At 49.2% G+C, this 22349-nt stretch overlaps 1 protein-coding gene across 8 annotated transcripts in view; it reads left to right on the top strand.

The window, feature by feature from the left end:
* The window catches only part of CACNB4 (calcium voltage-gated channel auxiliary subunit beta 4), a 76266-nt gene that overhangs the window by 19564 nt on the left and 34353 nt on the right, over positions 1 to 22349 (top strand). The window contains exon 1 of one of the 8 annotated variants that reach the window (XM_051810187.1): positions 7882 to 8022. The exons of the other annotated variants lie outside the window; for them this stretch is intronic. Coding sequence (XP_051666147.1) covers positions 7978 to 8022 — 45 coding nt within the window. The 5' untranslated portion in view covers positions 7882 to 7977. Of the gene's footprint in view, positions 1 to 7881; positions 8023 to 22349 lie in introns of those variants that run through there. 8 annotated transcript variants of the gene reach the window in all.

The following is a 22349-nucleotide window of genomic DNA, read 5'->3' as shown; positions in this document are numbered from 1 at the left end:
GGAGGGACACCATGGAAAATATTAGACCCTAAATATTGATCCTTCTGCATTTGTTCCTGCTTTTTGTTTCCTGTCTCGTAGGCAGTTTTAGATGTAGGACAGAACTCCCCTCTCAGCAGTCTATTTAGGGGTTTTTTTAAGGAGTCTCTGTAAGGATGTTGTCAAAGGCTGGAATAAACTAATCATTCTGTTCTTTTTTAATGCCTGACTGCAGGGTTTGGGAGATTAGGGAAAATATGGGTGTTTTTAACTGTTCAGAGCATCAGGAATTACCTGATTTAATCGAGTTTCCAGGGCTTGGAGCAACCTGGAGTATGGTAGGTGTTCCTTAGGGTGGAATTAGGTGAGCTTTAAGGTCCTTCCAACCCAGTCTGGGATTCTGTGAACTCCACGAATTACATCCCAACATCCCCTGCACTGAGGGGCATCACATCAGACTGGGAATTTCAAAGCTTTACTGGCGAGTTCAAACATCTCTGCCTAAAAGCCAGGACACAGAATTCGTTCCCTGCTCTTTTAGAAGCTCCTCGTGGGTCAAACCCCTTTTCCACACGGGGGTTGTGGGAGCTGTAGCAGGGATTTGGGCTCTGCTGCTGCAGGGCTGTTGGCAGCAATGGGGTTTCTGGTGAGCAGAAGGCAGAAGGTGTTGTCAGTCAGATTTGTGAGAGGTGTCTCACAGCACTGCTGGAGTGTTTGAGGTGTGAGTGAATGAGGTGAGAACTGCAGGTGTTGGTCACCCTGCACAGAGCTCAGGTGCCTCAGTTCATCCCAGATTCCCACCAGTGCCCAGGGATCCCTGACTCTTATCCTGCCCCAAGTCACTGCTGTGCCTGGATGTGCTGGTGCAGATCCCACCCGGACTGTGGAAGAAGAGGGGGGATTTTTTTGCCATCTTGGTGTCTGTTTGGAGCCAAACTACCCCACACCAAGTGGCCATACCTGCAGTCCTCCTCCTGGAAATGTTCCCCTTGGTTTCCTTCAAGAACTGCCAGTGGAAGGGAAGGAACCTCTCAAATGGAGGCAGAGCAGAAACACAGAAACAGGGAGAAAACTCCCCCTGTTCCAGGGGAGTCCCACAAAGGTGATGATCAGTCATCGTTTGCAGCATTTTTACTCACATTGTGTCCTGCTCCTGGATGGGGAGAACATCACACAGTTCCATCAGGTACATAAGGAAGGGTCTCCCAGAGCTTTCCCAGGCAAAAACTCAACTTCCTCAAATCTGCAGAGCTAAATCCATGACTCTTTGTTCTTCTCCATGCAGTTCCCAAGGAATTCTGACTCAATATTTAAAGAAACCAGGTTCCATAAGTGGTTCCTCATCCACTGATCTGTTTTTTCTGGATCAGTGTCTCCACTTGGACGGGTGTCATGGAATTCTACTGGGCTGAACTGAGGGCTTTCCTCCAGTCCCTCACCATGGAATTCCAAGGGCTGTGCTGCAGTGTGTGATAATTGGATTACAGAGCAGAAGGAACTGTAATAAAATCAAGCTAATCAAGCTTAAAATCAAGCTTACAATCCCTGTAAAATCCCGTGGAGAAGCAGCAAACTAGAGATAAGTTTGAGCTGCGTTTGCCTTGTTTTATTTATTTATTTCTTCCTTTAACCTCTGGAGAAGAACAGCAAATCCTTCTCAGCACTGGGACTTCAAAGCTCTTTGTCTGACTCCTTTTCAGACACCCTTTGTCTGAGTCTGTTACCGTAAATACAAAATAAAAGCTGTAGTTTTACTGGTTTAGCTAAAGAAAAAAAAAATCTCCAGGAGATCTTGTGCTTTACAGCAGCTGGAATTTCATTTGGACTCCCAGGGTTGCCTCTGTCCAACTCCAACTGCTTGTTCAAAACTTTGTTTTCTCTGAAGAGCTGTTGCTTGATACTCGTAATTTATCAAAAATATATTTCAAGCGACCTTCTTATGAGTGTTTGTTGACAAAAATGCAAATATTTGGATGCATTTGGGAAATTTGCACTGACCAGGAGCTTTCTGGGCTGTGCCTTCCGTGAGGCTGGAAAATCCTTCTGCTCATTGCTGTGTAGTGGTTGGATGGGATGTAGTTGATATATTCCCAGGACACTTCCAGTGCTCCTTCCCTGTTACAGATTCCCTGCAGCTTTGCTGTTCTCAGCCCCAGGAGGGAGATTGTTGCCCTTGGGCTTGTGTTTCAGTCCTGCTTTCCCACTCCTTGGGTAAAGCAGCAGCAGCTTCCCATAAACTCTGTCATCGGCTCTTAGCAATGCTTTCCCATCATCCCAACAGTTTCAGCCCGAAGTGTTGTGCAGAAACACTCAGCATCAGCACTTCTGGCAGCTCAGGAGATTGATTAACATCCAGAAGGAAAGCAGAGGAGCTTAAAATAAGAAATAAAACAAGCCCTTAATCCTTTGGCCCACACGGTTCTTGGCATGGAAGATAAAGATGTGTGTCTTCTCTAAAAACAGAACCAGCCCATCTCCCTTCCAGCCAAGAAAAATGACACAGTGCCAGCCACAAATCCACTCTGGCTTCTCAGGGTGGCACCTGGAGTGGGATTTGGGAGCTTCCCAGCAGCCTGGTGGGCACTGGGGTCTCTGTGCTCAGTGTGGGGGTATCCCCAGGACCTCACTCGTAGGTCCTTCATCCCAAGCTCCACGTCTTTCCGAGGGATCCCCGTGTTCACACAGGGCTGGAGCTCTGGGCCGTGACTTGGAACGTTCTGCAGGTAATTTGGGATTTGCTTTGCTCAATCCTGTGTGTCGCTGGAAGCCACAGTTGGAGTTGGCTGGAGCTGTTAAAACCTTCATTACCTGCCTCAGGAGGTGCAGATAATCTGCTCTTCCCTATGAACAACCCTCTGGAAGGCCGTGGTTATGGTTCCAATTCCTGCAGCTCAGCTTCCTCCAAACCCCCAGGAAAGAGGCGTTTCACAAGCAGTTAAATATAGAGGATACCTACAAATGTAGCCCAGTTACCTCTCCTTGTAGGTGCTTTAAAGCAAGAGGAAGTGCCACTGAAGTCTTCACACTCGCTGTAATTATAGCAGCCTTTATGTAACAGAGTCAGAGAACTGTGCTTTGCAATGGGTGGCACCTCACTTCCTCCAGAACTTTCAAATTAGGCCCTGCCAGGCTAATTTATTACTTGAAATGCAAAGAATTAAAAGCACGGCATCCAGCAGTCTGTTGGAATAAGAGCTTTAAATCCACAGAACTTTCCATGCCAGGACACATCCCAAACAGAAGAATCCTCTGTGCCACAACAAATCCCAAACAGCAGAATCTTTCCTTCACAATCCCTCCTTCTTTTGAAGCAGAAATCCATCCTGATTCCCATGGTGGCTTTGAGGACTGGCCAGTACCACAAATGCCATCCTGTTTGCTTTGCTGGTCAGATGTTGGAAAACAGGGATCTCAGAAGGTTCTCCTGCCCCCACCTCCACCCCAAGGCACAGCTGCTGCCACTGAACCAGGTTCTCACCTAATCTGTGTTATAAAACAGAGGAGGAGGGAGAGAGGGAAAGAAATGGCTTTAGAGGGAGAAGGGATAAGGAATTACTGATTCCCACAACATGCTGAGTTGGAAGGGACCCACAGAGATCATCGAGTCCAAGGCTTGGCCCTGCACAGGCCCATCCCCATGTGCCTGAGAGCAATTGGGCTGTGCCAGATAACTTAGGAGAGTGAGGGCCTGGCCTCCTTCCAAGGGCTGGGAGCAGGCTGTGCCTGCGGCGGATTGCCGGGGAATGCTGACGGGCCTGTTCCCTGCTGTTAATGGAACAGGTCCTTGGGCTGCTTTGCTGACTGCAACCACAGCAGCATTCCAGGGGGGACAGCAATTCACTTCCACAGGCCCCAGGATCCCGGGAAGGGAAGATGAAACCCAAAGTTTGTGTTCCGTATGAGGGATGCTGATGGAGAGGGCGGGTTTGGAGTCCTCTGGAAGGAGTGGATTCACATCCAAATGTGCCATTAACGTAAGCACTAATGCTTTTGGTTAATGTGCCCTTGTGTTCTGGGGGAATTCTGCCTCATTGCTCCCAAGGACTGTCACAAACCCAGGATCATGACCTCACATGAGAGCAGGGAGAGGCCCTAAAGGACTTCCCTGCCTTGGGGTCTTGTTGCTCCGGGGTCGATATTCCCGTCCATCCTTCTGGAGGCATTAGACCTGCAGTGCTGCTGCTCTGCTGGGCTCCCAGGGAGCTCCTGCTGGTGAGATCCCAGGTGGCAGAGGGATTTGTTGGAGTACAGAGGAGAGAGAACTTGCTGACTTACATTGCTGTTGGCGCAGTGCGGTGCTGGGGCGTTCCCTGACTTGGCAATCTGGTGCCATTTATTCCAAGAGCACTTTGCTGTGTTTATGCAAATAGTTCATTGCTACACGTCCTGAAAGAACCCCACAAGTGCTGTCATTTGATTGAGGAATCATCAGATCAGGCTTGAAATAAAATTTCCCGTGGTTCTGTGCTCGTGCCATGGGGGGAAAAAAAAAACAAACCCCAAACCAGTATTCCCACATTTGGGTAGCTCAGAAATGGCTAAAGAATTGATACTTTGGGATAGATGGATGCACATCTCAAGGAGGTTTCCTTTGTGCTTGAGAAAAGGTGGGTTCTAATAAAGAAAAAGAAGGATGTGAATATTTCTAGTGGCATTTTCTGGAATGAGATTCCATTTGCTGTATTGACCCAGGGTGTTGGAGGGAGTGGCTGAGCTTCCTTTACAGTGAGGCAGCTGATTTTACAGAATATTCTGGGTTGGAAGGGACCCACAGGGATCATCGAGTCCGACTCTTAAGTGAACGGCCCCTACAGGGATCAGAGAAAAAAAATGTATAATGCAGCAACTGAAACCATTCAAAAAATTACATTTTTTTAAAGGGTTAGACCTTGCAAAGCCTCAGTTCAGCTGATTTCCCTATTGGACGTTTCTTGGATAAATCACCTCATTAAAAATGGCCTTTGATTTAGAGTTCCCCCCTATACAGGGATTTGTGCTTGGGCATTTTAGACACATGGCTGGGAAAAAAAAATTAGAAATGCAGGAACTCTTGCATTTATTTTTTTTTTGGCTCTGTTGATAATTTTTTTCCAGCTCAGACCACGGAAACAAGTCTCTCATGTTCACACACACACAAGCTGATGGGTTTGGATGCTCGTTCCTTTAGTGTCAGCCGAGTGCAGAGCAAAGCTGACAGGTACCAGAGTCTTTCTCTGTGGCCTGAGGCAGTGGAATTCCCTGTTTAATAATATCAGATCATCCAGATTCTCTTTAGGAAACAGGCCAGGGGTGATTTTGATCTCTCCAACCCTCACTTAATGCGTGACCCTCATCCTTTGTTGCAGTGGGGTTTTTTTTTTCGTTCGTTTGAGCCGCTCCTTGGGGAGCTCAGCTCCAAAAGATGGAGCTTTTAAGTGCCTTCCTGTTGTACCCTTTCCATTTTGCTGAGCCATTCTAGAAGTTGAAACCAAAGAGATTTGACTTTCCAGAATCCCACAGAGATGGCCACCCATAAATCCAGTGTAAAATCCCTGTGCCTTGCACAAGGGAATAGGGGTGGCTTGTCACTGAAATAAATTTGGAGCTGTTTTCCTTACCCTGTTTATCCATCTTCCCCTCTTCAAACTTTCCTTGCTCCCTGCTTCCAAGCTCCATCCATGCCCCTGTTCCTTCAGTATATTTATTATATTTATATCACTTTTCAGATGACTTACAAGGGCTGGATGTGTCCCTCTCTCACCTCGGTGCGTTACCTCCTCTTGGATAAATTAACTCATAATATTCAAAACAGCCTTTGATTCAGAATTCCTCTATAGACAGGGATTTGCATTTAAGATTTTAGAAACACGGCTGGGGGAAAAACTGAGAAATACAGGAGTCCTTGCAATTGTTTTTTTGTTCTCTGTTGATAATTTTCTCCAGCTTTGACCATGGAAATGGGTGTTCAGTGTGGAAGTTTGGGCTGCCTCAGGTTTGCTCTGTCAGTTCAGGTCTATCCCATGTCCTCTCCCTTGTGCTGGGAACAGGGTGTTGTCCCAGGAGGGCAGGATTTGAGGATGCTGGAAGGGATTCAGACCCCCCCAACCCCAACTGAACAGCCCCATCACTGCATTTTAGGCACCTGAGTTAAATTCTTGAAGTAGGTTGTGCAATTTTCCCTTATGTTTAGATCTTTCCCGAGTACAATCCCAATTTAATGAGCTGTGTGTATTTTTATAGCATCTTTTAAGAGCCTTTCAAGTTGAGTCATTAAATATGTATTTTTAATAACCTCTGTGTCTTAAAAGCACAATGTGAAATGTAAGGACTGGAAATCAAATAGTGATTCCCCTGACTTCTGAATTAAATTCTTTCATTACAAACCCATGTGAAGTTCAGACACTTTTTGTTCTTGTGATTTCAAAGCATTTTTTTAAATTTTGAGTTGACAAATGATTCTGATCGTTGATTGCTCAAATCTGTAACATCACAGATCTTCAAGGTGGGGAGGGAACCTGCTTTGTAGCACAGGATGTAAAAATTAACTCTTGTATAGGGAGTTTAATGAACATTTTAAAGACCATCTTAGAGCTGAGATCCTCCTCCTTCAGAAGTACTAACTTGGGAATAATAGCTGGCATAACTTCAGGGAACCTTTGATGAAATTTGTAAGCAACTGTGAATATGGTAAGAATAACACCTTTGGCTTTACTTCAGATTTTTTTTGACACTTCCCAAGGGATTAGTGGGAACTCTGCAGAACTAAATGAAGCTTTTGGAAGGAAAAGTAGATGAAGCAAATGGAAAAGGCAAATAGGAAGCATTTGTGAACACAGCAATGTTGGATCAGATTGCATTGAAGATGAGATTTAAAGTAATTGTTTTAGTAAATAGGAAGTAAATTGTAAATTAGTCTCATCATTATTTTTTAATTATCTATTTACTTTTTATTCACGTAGTGTTACACCAGAAGCTTCAGTCTTAAAGCTCCAGCAGGAACCAGTTTAGAGATTTTGTCTCTTAATAGAGTTATAAATAAGGTTCAAACTTCTGTTCTTTTAATTCTTAATGTTCAGGGTTTGGTTTGCTCGTCTTCTTTTAATTCTTAGTGTTTAATCTTAATGCCTTAGTGTTTAATTCTTGTTTCCCGACATGGTGTGTGGGGAGTTCTCCTCAGAAACAAACTGCTGTTCTCTGGGATCTTGAGGAAGCGAGGCTGTATTTTATTGTAAATAAATCACAGAGTCTTTAGGGTTGGAAGGGGCCTCTGGAGATCATTTAGTCCAACCAGGGTCACCTGGAGCAGGTGACACAGGGACGTGTCCAGGTGGGTTTGGGATGTCTCCGGATTAGGGAGACTCCACACCCTCCCTGGGCAGCTGTTCCAGGGCTCTGCCACCCTCTGTGGAAAGAAGTTCTTCCTCGTGTTGAGGTGAAACTTGCGTTTTAATTTACGGCCACTGCTCCTCGTCCTGTCCCTGGGCACCACCAGAGTCTGGCACCATCCTCTTGGCACCACCTGCCTCTGAGGTACTTATATCCATTAACGAGATCCCCTCTGTCTTCTCTAGACTAAGCAGATGTCGGTTTATTATAAATCAAATCTATTTTACTGTAAACCAGATCTATTTTATTGCAAATAAACACCGAACCGCCGCCGTTGTTCGCGCCCCCCCCTCCCTGAGGGCACCGCCGGCCGCCGCCATCCCCGCCGGGAGGCGCCGGGAGGCGGCGCCCGCGGGCAGCGCCGCTCGCGGCCGGCGCGTCTCAGCCAATGGCGCGGCGGCGGCGGCGCGGCCCAGCCAATGGCGCGGCGGCGGCGGCGCGGCCCAGCCAATGGGGGCCGGCGGCGCGGCGGGCGGGAAGGCGCGGGGCGGGCGGGGGGCCCGGCGGGAGGCGGCGCCGCCGCAGCGCTGTGAGGGCAGCGCTGTGAGGGCAGCCCGGCCCCGCCGCCTCGCCGCGCTCCGCCGCCGCGCTCCCCCGGCCCCTCCGGCCCCGCTCCGCCCGCCGCGCTCCTCCATGTACGACAACTTGTACCTGCATGGGTTTGAGGACTCGGAGGCGGTGAGTGCCGGGGCGGGGGGCGCGCACGGGGACCCCCGCAGGCTGGGTGCGTGTGGCGGGGGTGAGGCGCTGTGGGGTGACACTGCGCTGCCCCAGGGATACCGGGGCAGGCCGGCGTGGTTCCCTAGGGAATGATGCCCCCTCACCGAACGGGTCTGTGGCAGCGCAGCCCCCCGGTGCCGTGCCAGACGCCCCGAACAGGATCGTTCCCCGCGGGGGTCCGGGTGGGTGTCCGTGTCCCGCCGGGATCGCCGCGGCCATGGACACGCCGGGCCATATTAAACAGGCGTCTGTTACATAAGGCGTTGTGGCCAGCTCGTAAAACACACAGATAACAACAAAAAATACCGGGTACGTCAGTGCAGACGCACGGGGGGATGATGTGGTGTCCCCAGGAGAGCCAGCGGGTCCCGTATCCCTTTGGATGGGGATTTTTTTCCCTGCCTGTGTCGGTGCAGGTGTGGAAGTGCAGCCCGTCTACGTGTTGCCTCACGTAGCGGCAACTTGTTTTAGCATCCCTTTATTTCAGGGGGAGAGGAGCGACAACGCTGAAATGAACGCAATGCACCATGTCGAGAGAAAAACCTGTGCCTCCGAATCCCTCAGAACTGTGTGCCTGGAATATTTCAGAACTGTGTTTCTTAGCATTCCAGAATGGTTTGGCTTGGAAGGGACCTTAAAGCCGGTCTCGTTCCACGGGCAGGGACACCTTCCACCAGACCAGGCTGCTCCCTGCCCTGCCCAGCCTGGCCTTGGGCACTCCCAGGGATGGGGAAAATTCTTCGGGTCAATTTAGGAGTTCCTGCCCTTTTGGCATGTCCTGTTAATTTGTGCTTTGTGTTTTCTCTCGCTGCCGCTGCTCCCAAGCTGCCATGCCAAGTGTATATGAGTGTGTTGGTTCCTTTAGGGATGTGTTTTGGGATCCAACTGGATGTTTCTGTAAACCAGGCAAAGCGTGAATTCTTGGTTGCTGTTCTCAATCCTGAATGTGTCTGGTGCTGGTATAATGTCTTTCAGCAGAGTATAAATGTGTTCTTAAGAAGGCAATTTAAAAGTGCAGTGGTAGGGCTAAGAAAAAGGAGTTGCTGGATAGGGGTTGGTGTGGAAGAAATGTGTTACCTGTTAAAGTTCATTAGAGAACGCTGATACATGTGTGGTGGGATTCAAAGGTGCTTCTGAGGTGCTCAATTCCATGTATTCACAGAATCCCAGGGGATTGGAAGGGACCTCTGGAGATCATCCAGTCCAACCCCCCTCAAGGCAGGGTCACCTGGGTTTGGGATGACTCCAGAGAGGGAGACTCCACACCTTCCCTGGGCAGCTGTTCCAGAGCTCTGCCACCCTCGTGCAATGAAGTTCTTCTTCAGTTTGAGGTGGAACTTCCTGTGTTTTAGTTTAAATTTCACGAAAGCCCCGCTGAGCTCTTCCAAGAGCATTGTTTGGGAAAAGCAGTTTTAATGGCAGCAGAGACTGACCTGCACACAAACATCTGCTTTAGGATTTCGTGCTGGTGGGATCACTGAATAGGAGAGAGGAACCAGGTCTTTGGCTGTCCACCTGGAGGGATGGGGATGAAGGAGTCATTTCCAGGCTCCCTAATATTCTCCTCAGTAGTTCATGATAATGCTGGGTAATTTTACTCATTAATTGAGAATGTTTTTGGATAAACCTATTTTCCAGAATCATGGGAACGTGTGTGAAAATTTTATTCTCATAAACAAAAAAAAAAAACAACAAACCCACCCAAACCCTAAAAGCAATCTGGATCTCGTAGTCACACGGAGAAACCAGAGGCCATAAACCCCAAAGGCTCGGGCACAAAGCAGTTAAAATTCCCCGAGTGTTTGTTTGCTTTATCCTCCCGCACCTCTTAAACCGTTGTCCCTCGTTATTTTGGTTGTCCCTCGTTATTTTGGTTCCTGACTCGAGGATTGGGAATGCCTGCTGGGACAGTCTCCCGGCAGACAGGTAGGGAGGGGATGGCTCACACGAGGGTGACTCTCCAGCCGCGGAGAGCCGCCGCCGCCGCGGTGGAATTAATTCAGTGCAAAACAAACCGGGGGAGAATTGTGGCTCCCTGCGGGCACGAGCAGATAACTGTGAGCGTGCAGAGATGAAAGGAAAGGCCTCCCTATTGTTCTGCTCTAGGACCTGGAAGGCTTATCCCGGCTGTCGTGCAGCTGGAGGAGCCCGAGCTTGGATCCTGTGCGTGCTCTTTTCTCCCCTGGAGCGCCGGGAGCCGCGATGGGAGGGCTCGTGCTAATTGCGGCGCTTCCAGCACGGAATAAACCTCGGCCACATGAGTCATTAGTGCAGGAGCTCTGCCTAAAGTGGGCATTTGCCCTCACAAAGCCCAGCCAGCCCGTGCAGTGTTTTAACCGGCATTCACTTCTGGAAAAGGGGCTGTAAAATCGATCCCTCGTTTCTCCTGGTAAATAATACACAGATTAACTGCTCAGAGAACACCAGCAGAAGCGTGCAGGTGGGATTTTCCTGTTAAAAGCAGCAGCACTTTTTACGTTTAAAACCTCCCATTTTTGACCAGTGAACAGATCCATCAGTGATTTTTGTCCTAGCAGTGTGTTTGTGTGTGTGCATGGATATAAACCGTGCAAACCCACAATTTTTACTGCCTGCCTATAAAGCAACGAGTGTGTGCATGGCATTACAGCCCATCACCAGCTGTGATGATTAATGGGAAGTAGATGATGCACTAGTTACTGTGAGGCTTTTTGGAGGAGGAAGATTACACTGTGGAAGCTGAGAAAAGCTGCCAGCCACTGGAGACAAAAAGTAGTTCCCACGTTTAGGAAAAGAGGGGCAGGGATGTGGGAGCAAACAACTTCTGCAGGCACGAGTGTCCTTGTCAGGAGCATAGGGAGAAGATGGGATTGTGTGGCCACAGGGGGAAACATCTTCCCAGGGAAGATATTTTGCCTATTTGTTGCCGTGCCCTGTGATTTTGGGGGCTGTTTGTAGTGCTTTGGGTAGTTCTGACAGGGTCACCCTTTGGGAATTTAAGCTGCTTTGCTGTGTAGGGAAGTATTTCATGTTCTTGGTAAGGAGAGGATAGGACATAAAGCCCCATTGGCACAGGGGCTTAAGGCAGTGAGGTCCCCTGGGGAAGCAAATAATGCAATATTTTGTTTTATTTTCACAGTGGTGAACTCATTGTTTTGTGTCTGAGGTGGGGAGGGATCTCAGTGCTGCTCCATAGGCCAATCCAGAGTTTCCCAGTGCTCTTTGGTTTCAGGAAAGACTCCACATTTGTCAGAGTAAAACTTCAGTGACCCCTTCCCATAAGAAATCACTTTTTTTCCTGTGAAATTCCATTTCCATTAAAGCAGCGTTTCATTAAAAAATTACCTCCGGGAGCTGGCAACAAGCAGAGCCCTTCCCAGCCCCTGGAAATGCTGGGAATGACACCTGGCTATGGTCAGTGTGTTTTACACCTGCAGAACAGGCCCTTTTAGGTTGATTGCTCCTTTTTATCCCCTGAGAGCCACAGCTGAGCACACAGAACATCCTCCCTCCCCTCCCAGGGGTGAGTTTAGGGCCTGTCAGCACAGGAGGGGCTTTATCTGAGCTCTTGAAAGGGTTATCTGGTGGGGGGAACGGCTGCCTGTGGTAGGGAAGTTCAGCTGGGTTCTGTGAGGAGCAGGGAGAGCTGGCATGGGATTAGAGAGGCAGGGAAGCAGGGAAGGTGCCAGGGGAGGGAGGGTGCTGTGCAGTGTCAGTGCTCTGGCAGAGCTGGTGACAGCTCCGCGTGCCTGCCTGCTTGGCAATGCCAGGGCAGCCTCTTCCTCCTCGGGTCCAGGGCATCTGAGATGGAATTTTGTTTGTGCCTTCACCTTCCCCCTGTTTTTGTTCACATTTAGATCCTGACTGGATTTCCATGTGGTCTCTGATCCCTAAGGGAGATGGGAAGGTGGCTTTGCTTGCCCCGTGCGTCCCTGATGTAGTAATTTCTTTAGTAACTGCTTTTCCCTGTCTGCTTTTTGTCCAGTCTCCTTCTCCTGAGCCATCTTCCTTTCTAGGCTCCTTTCAGCTGTTTGACCTGCACGTAACCCTGCCTGCCTTCCCTGGGGCAATTCCCATCCCTGCATCCACAGCCTCCCTCCTGCTGCTCCTTCCCCTTCTGGGGAAGCAGGACTTGTCTGTCCTGCTGTGCCAGCCAGGGGGATGTCCTGCAGTCAGAGCTACTGTGCCAGTTCAGGCTCTGTCACCCAGAGTCAGATGAACACTTTTGGTGGGGTTCATGCCCACAAAAATGCTTTAGATCCTGAAAGTGCTTTGGTGTTTATGGGAGCCAAACACCAGTGAGACTGACCCTGGTAGCTGATGTTCAGTCTGACACAAGAAGGGCCGTGGGCAGGACTGTGTGTGCTGCTGCATTCTAGGGCTTATCTCCAGTTATTCCATAAAATCCTTGAGAGATTGCTGAGAATTTTTAGGAAAGAGGCCATGGGAATAAGTGAGAAAACACATTTCACTGAGCACATGGATGGTCAGTGTTGTGAGGACACTGTACTCCCCTGCCTTCCTCCTGCTTGGTGACATTACTCCTCTCATCACTCACTCCTGCTGCTGCCAGTGTACACTTTTCCCATGGCAGTGAGACAGGAAGATCTCCACGTGCTGCTCAAGCAGAAAAACGTGATTATAGAAAAACAAACCTTGGTAGGGAAGTTCATACTCAAATATCAACTGGATTTCCGTCTGGTGCCTCTCTGATGGCTAAAGGAGAAGGAAAGGTGGGCTTTGCTTGCTCTCTTCATCCTCTCAGTTGTTGTAGGTTGAGTAACAAATAATCAAAATGTGTATTTAGAAGCGTTTTCCATCTTGTACCTTTAACCAAATAAAAGCTGGGACTTTCATGGGGTTGGGAGGGTTTCAGTGGTTATTGGGTGCATCAGGTCCCTGCTGAAGTGTTCAAGCTGAAGATTGAAGGTTGACAGTCGAGATCTGAAGGTCATCTCACGTGGCTTGATGGATTTGGCAGGCTGGGACACCTTCCAGGTTGCTCCAAGCCCCGTCCAACCTGGCCTTGGACACTTCCAGGGATCCAGGGGCAGCCACAGCTTCTCTGGGCAACCTGGGCCAGGGCCTCCCCACCCTCCCAGCCAGGAACTGGATGTGTAAAACTGGGAGAACAGTGTTTGCAGTGTTGTTGGAGGCACCCAGCTTGTCTTCCAGGATACCTATTCTTTGTTTCTCTACTTCAATTAGTTCAGTTTTCTAATGTTTAATCTAAAAAGGATGAGGAATGTCAGCACCCAGTCATGCAGGATCACTGGCCTAACCACTTATCTCCTTGCCGTTTGTTTGTGGGGGATTTTTAGTTTCAGATGTGTGCTACAGTTGCCTCGACTGGGAAAATAATCAATATTTTTTGGTACAAAGGGATTATCCTCTGCCTGTTGTGTCTTCTGAATCTGTCAGGGAGGGTTGGCTGTTGCATGGGCAGAGTGTGTGTGTGTGTTTGTGACAGTTTCAAATCTGTTTGCATTTCCATTAGTCCTTAATAGGCTGCCTTGACTAATGAATCATCAGCTGCCTGACATTCGTCTTGTGCAGAAAGAGCTGCCTGACAGGTTGGACAGTTGGCTTCTTTGGGGTGGTTTTTGCTCACGTTTTCCCACTAAAATTTCTAAAATCCTACTACTACACCATTAGCTGTCCTTGCCATGTTTTGTGCTCGTTTGAAAATGGTTTTCTGATCTGACTCAGATCTTATTAGTTAAATGTGACATGATTTGATAGTCTAGCAGTCAAATAAAACTTTCAGTACGAATCATAAATCACTTTTATAAATTGCTGCTTGCTGTTTCCATAGAGGTGCTTTTTGATACCAAAAATACACTGAAATAAAAAAAAAAAAAAGAAAGAGAAAAGCTTCAGGAGACAAAATGAGGAATAGGTGACTGTGTTTGCAATTCCAGCTGCAGGTCAGAGCTCACCTGATGGGGTGGTGTGTTCATGGGAAGGACTGAGGTGTGGGATCCACTATGGCTTTATCCTGCTTTGGATCCCTCCTGGGGAATCCTGACGGACTATGGAGTGCAGCCAAAACCACAAGGCCTTCCCCCAGCTGTGCTGCTCCTGGGCTGCACATTGCTCCCAGAACTGCCCAGTGCTCCAGGGAATGCTGCTGCTGCTGGGGGCATGAGCAGCTCTCCCCGGGCTCAAGGGCACTGGAGGGGGGAATGTGGCCCTTGGTGCCGAAGGAGCACATCAGAGGAATAATAAATAACAAGGGGAGAAGCTTAACCTAGGATTTGTTGCTGTCATGGCTTGCTTCCCTATCTCCCTAAAACACGTCCTGCTTGGGAGCTCCTGAGCTGTTGGATGTTTTCCCTTTGAGGGTGCATTTATAGAGATAGTAGAGCCTGGCTTTAAAAATCAGCAGAAATGCAGATTACGTTCCAAACAGGCCAAGGCTGACAACTGTTCCTGGTCATTTGGAATCCGGTAATTAATTCCAAGATGTCACTTGGCTGGCTGAGTGCTCAGTTCCGTGGGGATCGCAGGTGGTGTCAGGATTTTCTTGCAAACTCTCCTTGTATTTTTCCACAGTGCTTTGTCACTAATTTTCATGCCAGAAGTGAACTGGTTTTAGCTCTTGTTTTGCCATGTCCCAGCACACATTCCCGCCCAGGTGCTCCGTGTGCAGCCCAGTTAGGAAGTGAACAGCCTGGCAGCAGGCACAGGCTTTTCCAGGCGTTTTCCCTCTTTCAGGAGAGGTTCCATTGCTGGTGGGCACCTCCCAGTTCTCTCCACTCGTGACACCTCTCAGGTCCTGGAGCTGTGCATGCCCAGTGAATTCCCTGCCTGCCAGTCCGTGTGGAGCTGTTTGGGAGCGTGGCTGAGGGGCAGTCAAAGGAAGCAAAGACTGGTCTGGAGCTCCCTTGCTCCATCCAGGCTTCCTGGTTCGTTCATGGAGTGCTGGTTTTGTGTGACTGGGCATCCAAAGGGATTTCTCCTTTGGGAAAAACACAGGAGAGAACAGCTCTTGGAAAAGGAGGGGGGGATGGGTTGGAGGAGAGAGCCAAGCATGGGCAGCCAGGGGAGTTCAGTGTGTCCCAATAACTCTGGGCCTCCTCTTCCTCACTTTTACCTCTTCCCTTCCTCTGAGGCTCTGTGGTACCTTGGCTGGTTCCCCACAGATTCCCTGGAGCAGCTGCAGGGTTTGTGTTTGTAGGTACACACACACGTATTTAGGGGATTGGGCTCAGGAGGGCCCCTCCAGCCTCAGCCATTCCCTCACTCCATGAGGACTTCCAGAGCACAAAGGGAGGCACTGGGGGGGTTCTGTGTCTTGTGCCCACCTACCTTTGTCTGCCCCACTGATCAGGCAAACTGGATTTTTGAGTTGGAGGGTTCTCCAGATCCCCAGAGCCAGCCAAGCTTTTCCAGCAGCACAGAGAGCTGGAGGCAGCCAGTGGAGCCTGACTGTGCATCCACAATGCAGGATGTAAATCTGCCTTTTCTCTTTCTCTCTGAGGGCTTGTCAGGAAGGGTTTGAAGTGTCTTGAGGAAAGGACTCTGAAGGAGCAGTGGGGCTTCAGGCTCTGCTCTGCCCCTCAGGAGGGTTTTCATTTTCACAAGGACACAGAAAAGCAGGAAAACCCCTCAGGAGAGGGGGACAAGGGGCTGCTCTTCTGTTTTGTTTTGTTTTCCTAAAGTCACAGAGTACCAAGGCTGTATAAGTTCCAGAAATGGAGCTATTTGGTTGTGCAGCTTCCCCAGCCTGGCAGTGCCTTGATTTATTACAGCAACATGGGAGAAATCATGAGGAAAAAATACTCCCTCTCATCTTGCTGAGTCCTGAAGTGGTGAAGAGTGTGTTTGAATGAGCTGCTAACACTTCATATAGAACTTCACAAGCCTTTCTATTTTGAGAGAATTCTGCTTATACCCAATATATTTTCTCTGTGAGTCCTCCCAGGTTTTTTTTTTCCGTGCTGGGACATTTGCCTGCAAATCAGGGATTGCATTCTCAGAAATGTCCCGTTTCCTTGGAAAATGGGTTGCTGTAGAAGCTGTGCTGGGTGCTCGTGGTGTGTGTGAGGCTGGTGTGTGTGTTATTTTTTAGCAGCCATGTCCATTATGGCCAGAAACAAGCCCTTTGCACCTCTTCCCCTCATGGGATGAGCTACAGGATGGCCAGGGCATCCTCCCAATTCCCTCTTCCTGCTCAACCTGGAAACCTCTGGCCTGTTAGTTCAAACTTTATCCCATCCTTTCATCTCTTACCATAAGAATAGAATCATGTTTCTGAGGGTTACCCCTTATGCTGCTGCTTCCCAAAGCTCTCCTTTCCATGCAGGATTTCCTGACAATATTGTTAAGCCCCATTCCTGCCATGATTGGTGTATTCCTTGAAAAATGTGTGTCCCTCTTGCCTGGGAAAATGATGTGAATCTCTGCTCAGATAGAGAGGTCATGAGATACCCTGATAAAATTCCACATTCCAGAACAATTAGTGGTGATCTCCTCAGGTTGTCACAGAACAAGCCCCAGCATCCCTCTTGGGCAGGGATGTCTCAGTTATGACCAATCCAGGGAAAATCCCACCGAGGAAAAACAGCCAGAGCCTGTAACTCATCCTGCCCCACCAAGGCAGCCCCTGCTGTTGGCTCCAGCCGGATCCATGGAAGTTTAATCCTTTAAAAGCAATATTAACTCCCTGATACACGCTTGCATTGAAGTGTCTGAACAGGAACAGTGGGCAGAGTTACTTCAAAACAGTTTTCAGAGTTTCTGACGAGGTATGAGGAGCAGCTTTGTGGTGCTCCTTTGAGTTGAAATGTTCTCAAGATGTTTTTTTGCGACCCAGAAACGTTGGAACTTTGCACTTGTTATCGACCTCTTATTAGAAAATGAAGGGGATATTGACAGATGGAAAACCAGGCAAATTAATTGTACTTTGCCTCCCTACATTTCCCCGTGCTAATTACAGCTGTCTGGGAGTTTTCCCTCGCTGCCCCGAGGAGCAGGGTGGTAGTAAGTTGGGGGTACATTGCTCCTGTGTCACACCCTGCAGTGGGTTCCTTCCAGGAAGGCAGGCAGCAATATTTCCCATTAATAGATCAGCTCTGTGCTGTGTAAAACATCCAGGGTGAGTGGGAGTCTGGGAGGAAAGGAGCCACAGACAGGAATATTTCCTGTAAAATCCATGCAGTGGTGGTGGATACGTGGAAGTTGTTCTGCTGAGTGGAACCAAGGAGTTCACTTGGGCCTTGAAACTTATCACTGGGCATCATGTTAGTGCTGATGCTGTTTGTCTTATTAGAATATTAAAGAACCTTGTTAAATTTTTAGCTGCACTGCTCTGTTCGGAGTAGAGCACATACGAATGTTGCCTTTTTGTTGGCTTAGAATCAAATTTCCTGGAATCACAGGATGGTTTGGGTTGGAAGGTGCCTTAAAGCCCATCCAGTGCTCCCCCTGCCATGGGCAGGGACACCTTCCACCAGCCCAGGTTGCTCCAAGCCCCATCCAACCTGGCCTTGGACACTCCCAAGGATGGGATATCCACCTCTCCAGTAACACCCAAACCCATCATATTCCCACAGACTTACTGTCTGCAGGAGGAAGCTTCAGTTCGTGTGATTCCTTATTCATGTTCTCCCTGTGCGAGTGGTACCTGCTGAGGGGGAAGATTCAACTTTGCACAGATATTTTGTGCCTTCCTTCATAAGCAAGAATTTAATTTATAAAATATGTATGAGACCTGTTTGGCGTCAGAACTGGATGTTTTACATTCCTCAACAACAACAACTGGATATTCATAAGGCTCAGCTGCCTTTCTTCCTGATGGTCTGATCTCTTGCAGTCCTGGTTGTATCCTCAGAGCAACAACCACAGGGATGTAAATAAATACAAACACCGCAGTGTTGTTTAGCTGAAAGCTGAGGAGTGGAGATGTCTGGGGCATCACAGCTTTCCTGGCTGGTTTTGCTGAACATTTTCTGGCCTGAACAGAAATTACATATGCCCTTAAATCTGAAATGTGGGGCCAGAGCTGAGCTGAGGGATAAAACCAAACCTAGTTTTCAGTGGAGCTGGATTGATGTATTTCAATGAAGTGCAGCCCAAAAGTCCTGATTCCTGCTCTTTTCTTTCAGCAGTTAAATAATTCCTCCCTTTCCCTCTTCACCCAACTGCAGTTGCTGCATTACTTGCAAAAAAAAAAAAAAAAAAAAAAAAGGAAAAAAAGCTATTTCCCAGCAGCTGGAAGCTTAACCAGCATTTCAGGAAGGAAATCAGCAAAGTGGTGTCCCAAGTGGCTGCTGCCTGGCTGGGAACGTGCTGCAGTCTCTGGAGAGCGGGGAGATTCGGGGTTCTTTGTGTTCATTGGATTTTGCTCCTTTCTCCTGAGTCCTTCCCTGCTCTGCTCTGAACTGCAGCGCTGCTGCCGCCACAGGGCCTGGCTGGGGGTGCTGCCGGGAGGAGCAGGAACAGCCAGACCCTGCTCTTGTCCCTCAGCAGGGCCGGGATGGCCCTCCTGGCACATCCCAGGGAGGCCGAGCTGCACGAGCGGCTCCACACGGGTCACTGCCCGCCCGGGAGGAGCAGGAGCAGCACATTTCTCCTCTCGTTTATTCGGCTTCTGTCGCTAATGTGGTGATTTGTGTGTCAGCAGTGTGGCTTGCACAGCTCATCCCGCATTTTGGGATGGACATGAGCCGCAGGATTGAGCAGGGAAGGGGCTGTGTCAGGGGAACTGCAGCCCAGGAGTGATACAGGCACAAATGTTGGGAAGAACTGGCTTGGATCCTGGCTGTGTGTGATGCCACTGTGCTCCCGCTGCACTTCCCTGCTGGAAAAGATGGGCAGAGGGGTAGGAACTTAGAGGGGATGCAGGAATCATAGAATGGCCTGGGTTGGAAGGGAAATTAAGGATCACTCAGCCTCACCTCCTGCTATGGGCAGGGACACCTCCCACTAGCCCAGGTGGCTCCAAGCACCGTCCAGCCTGGCCTTGGACACTTCCAGGGATCCAGGGGCAGCCACAGCTTCTCTGGGCAGCCTTCCTGGAGAGGAGATCCTTGCAATGTCCCTGCAAGGAGAGGGGAGACTCTGGGAGCTCGTGCTTTTCCCTCTGCTCTGCATTTCTGACAGAGCTGGGGAAAAACCCTCCTTTAGGGATGGAAAATGAGTTTGAGAATCCTGTGTGGGTTCCCAAACCTCCCCTCCTCTGTACGTACATCAAAGTACAGCCTGTGCTGGGCACGGAGCAGGTGCCTGTCCCCTCCCTGGTGCTGTCCAAGGGAGAACCGGGGTGTCCATGGCCTCTGCCCCCCCTCAGTCGGTGCTGGCTCATCCCTTGGCTCGGGACTGGCCGTGCTCCCGGGGCATCAGCAGCTCTGCGGGATGAGGAGGTTGCCGGAGCGTGGCGAGGCCTCTTCCTCCCCTCACTCCTCCTCCCCTGTGTGCCTGCCGTGTCCGCAGCATTCCCGAGGCTGCCGAGCCGGGAGAGGGATGCCGGGCACAGGGGGGAGCGCTGGTGTGCTGTGCTGGCCGAGCCCTCGCGGGAGGAGGCACGGAACGGGAGCTGGAGGGATTGGATCTTCCGGCGGGATCTGTGCCGGGGGAAGTGGGATTGGCAGAGCAACCACTGCGGCTGAGCACAGACCCGATCCCACAGGAGCCGTCAACGCCGGCGCTTCCAGGGAGGGGGCTCCTGGCGTGGGAAACGCTCTGCAAACACACGGAGAGCAGGAAAGAAACAGTTAACGCCGAAATGCACTGAGAGAACGGGAGTTTAATCCAAACCTTCCTTCCTGCGGCAGCTCGGGGCACCGGGTTGGAGGGAATCGGTCCAGAGCACGGGGATCTCCTGGGGATGTGTCCAGGAGTGCCAGGGATGCACTGACACTTATATAACCTGGGCATATGTTCATTCCAAACCTCTTCCACGGCAGGAGGTGAACATGAGTGGTGGTGCTGTGTGTTTGGATCATGTTATCACCACACTGGAATGTTCTGTTCGAGGAGCTGCAGTGTAAGGGGAGGGTCTGTCTAGAACTGAGTCCTGGGGGTTTGCTCTCTTTAGCCCAGGGCAGAAAGGGAATTTGGGAAGTTCCTGAAGTTCAGCTACCTGGCTTTTGATTTCCATCCTTCCCCTCATCCTTCTTTTTCTTTTGGAAGTGTGAGGAATGGTTTTGCACCTCAGTGGGACACTTTCCTACCCAGGGGTAACGTCAGCATCAGGGTGGTTGGGAGGGACCACCATCTGCATTTTGGGACTTGGGTTCCTCATGTGTGACTTCCAGATTCTGGTTGCTCATCTTGGAATGTTTTCCTTCTTCCTGCTGGATGTGTTTCTGTACCTTTGACCAGGCTCTGCCTTCACTCATCACACCCCTCCCCTGCCTTTTTGGTTGTGTTTCAGGGCAGATTTATAGGGCACCAGCAGAACCTTTGGCAGCAGTGACATTTTCTTTGGAACAGATGTACCTCTTCTGCAACATCCCAAAATAATGGCAAAGCTTTAGACCAGAATAAGGGTTTTAAATCTTGTCAAGCTTTTGACAGATTCCACTCCTGACAAGGCCTTTTTGTTTCCCCTTCTTTCAGCAAAGAACAATCTCCAGGTGCTTAAAGTTGTCCTGTTTGCTGCTGTAGATTTGTGGTTACTGGTGCATGGCATGGAGAAGGAGCTTTTTGCACAGAATGAGACCGTCAGGGTCTCTCTCAGTTATTGTTTATGCCAAATCCAAGGGGCTGTGAGTGTGGCAGCGATCCCTGAGGGATTTTTTTCTTGATTGCAATGCTTGCTGGATGCTAGTAAGAAGGAATATTAAACTCTTGTTTCTCTTAAGACATTTAATTAAGAACCCATTTTGGAGGCTGTTATTAAAAAAGAAGAATCCTGTCTTTGAATTTCTAATATTTAACTCTCTAAATTACAATCACTCATGGAATCCCAGAACGATTTGGGTTGCAAAGGACCTTAAAGCTCATCCAGTTCCATCCAGGGACACCTCCCACTAGCCCAGGTTGCTCCAAGCCCCATCCAACCTGGCCTTGGACACTTCCAGGGATCCAGGGGCAGCCACAGCTTCTCTGGGCAACCTGTGCCAGGGCCTCCCCACCCTCCCAGCCAGGAATTCCTTCCCAATATCCCATCTAGCCAGTGGCATCCCAATTTTTTTTTTTAAAACTTTATTATTTGTTTGTTCCTGCTTCCCATTTCTCAAAATCCCTGTTGGTTGGTTGGTTGTCCTGTGCTTTTTCTCCTTCTTACAAACCCCCTGAAAATCCCCAGTAACAACAAATCCCTCCCAAACCACCGCTGTGTTCTCAACATGTGGACCAACATCCAAGCAGGAACAGACATGGGAACAACAAACATTGTCAGGGGGGATTTTTTTTCCCCTTCATTTTATGTAGTGGTGATAAAACCCCCTGATTTGTTTGCTGCTCAGCAGTGCTCTCAGAGCTATGAAATTAGGGCAGACTTGCTGTAATGGGCCCCACTGAATTCCCAGCCCTATCCCAGTGAATTCCCAGCCAGCCAGTGGGCAGCAAAGCCCAGCCTGCAACAACCTTGAGGTCCTGGGAAGTCCTTGGCTGCCCTGGTTGATTACAGCAATCAGGTCCCATGGAGTGTCCCTCAAACATTACCCCTGCAGGTGACAGCAAGATGTGCTTTCACTTGTGTTTTGCTCTCAGCATGTCGAGTTTGGAGGCTTGCAAGGTTTTTGGGGGGAGGAGTTGCTGTTTACAGCAGGAAAAGTACTTGGAAAATTAGGGCTTTTTCTTACTGAGGTATTTCTAGCAGTCCATAAAAGCTCGTTGGAGGCTCAGAGGTTGGGTGAGATCAGAATTGGCTGCAGGAAAAATAATCTGAGGTCGTGGCAGCTCCCTGGGAAAAAAATAATGAAAAAAAAAGGGTGGAAAAGTAAATAATAATAATAATAATAATAATAAATTTAAATGCTTGGTTTCAGTGTTTGAAGCTGTTTCTGAACCTCCTGGTTTGGAAGCTTTTGGAAGGGAGAAGCTGGTTAAAACCACCCCACAACTCAACAGACCCAACCTAAGCCCAAAGTCGGGCTTAAATGGAGCAGAAATTCATGGCAGCAGTGCCCTCCCAGCACAGCAGGGATGTGTTCAACAAAGGGATTTTCCTCCAGTTCTGGGGAAGATGGGAGCCTGGTTCTGGGACTCTGGGATGTTTAAACACTAAAAAGAAATATTCAGGGTTATTTTGGAGGTGTAAAGCCTGATGGTGTGGGAAGTGGTGGCACCACACTAGAAGGAAATCAGGACACTAATCAGAAAAATCCTTAAAAACGTGTATGTTCTTTAAATTG

Source organism: Manacus candei, unplaced genomic scaffold (genome assembly GCF_025592945.1).
Source record: "Manacus candei isolate 608988 ecotype Guabito, Panama unplaced genomic scaffold, ASM2559294v1 h1tg000077l, whole genome shotgun sequence".
Classification (NCBI taxonomy): Eukaryota; Metazoa; Chordata; class Aves; order Passeriformes; family Pipridae; genus Manacus; species Manacus candei.
Note: the sequence above shows the minus strand (reverse complement) of the source record. Positions and strands in the feature narration are given on the sequence as shown.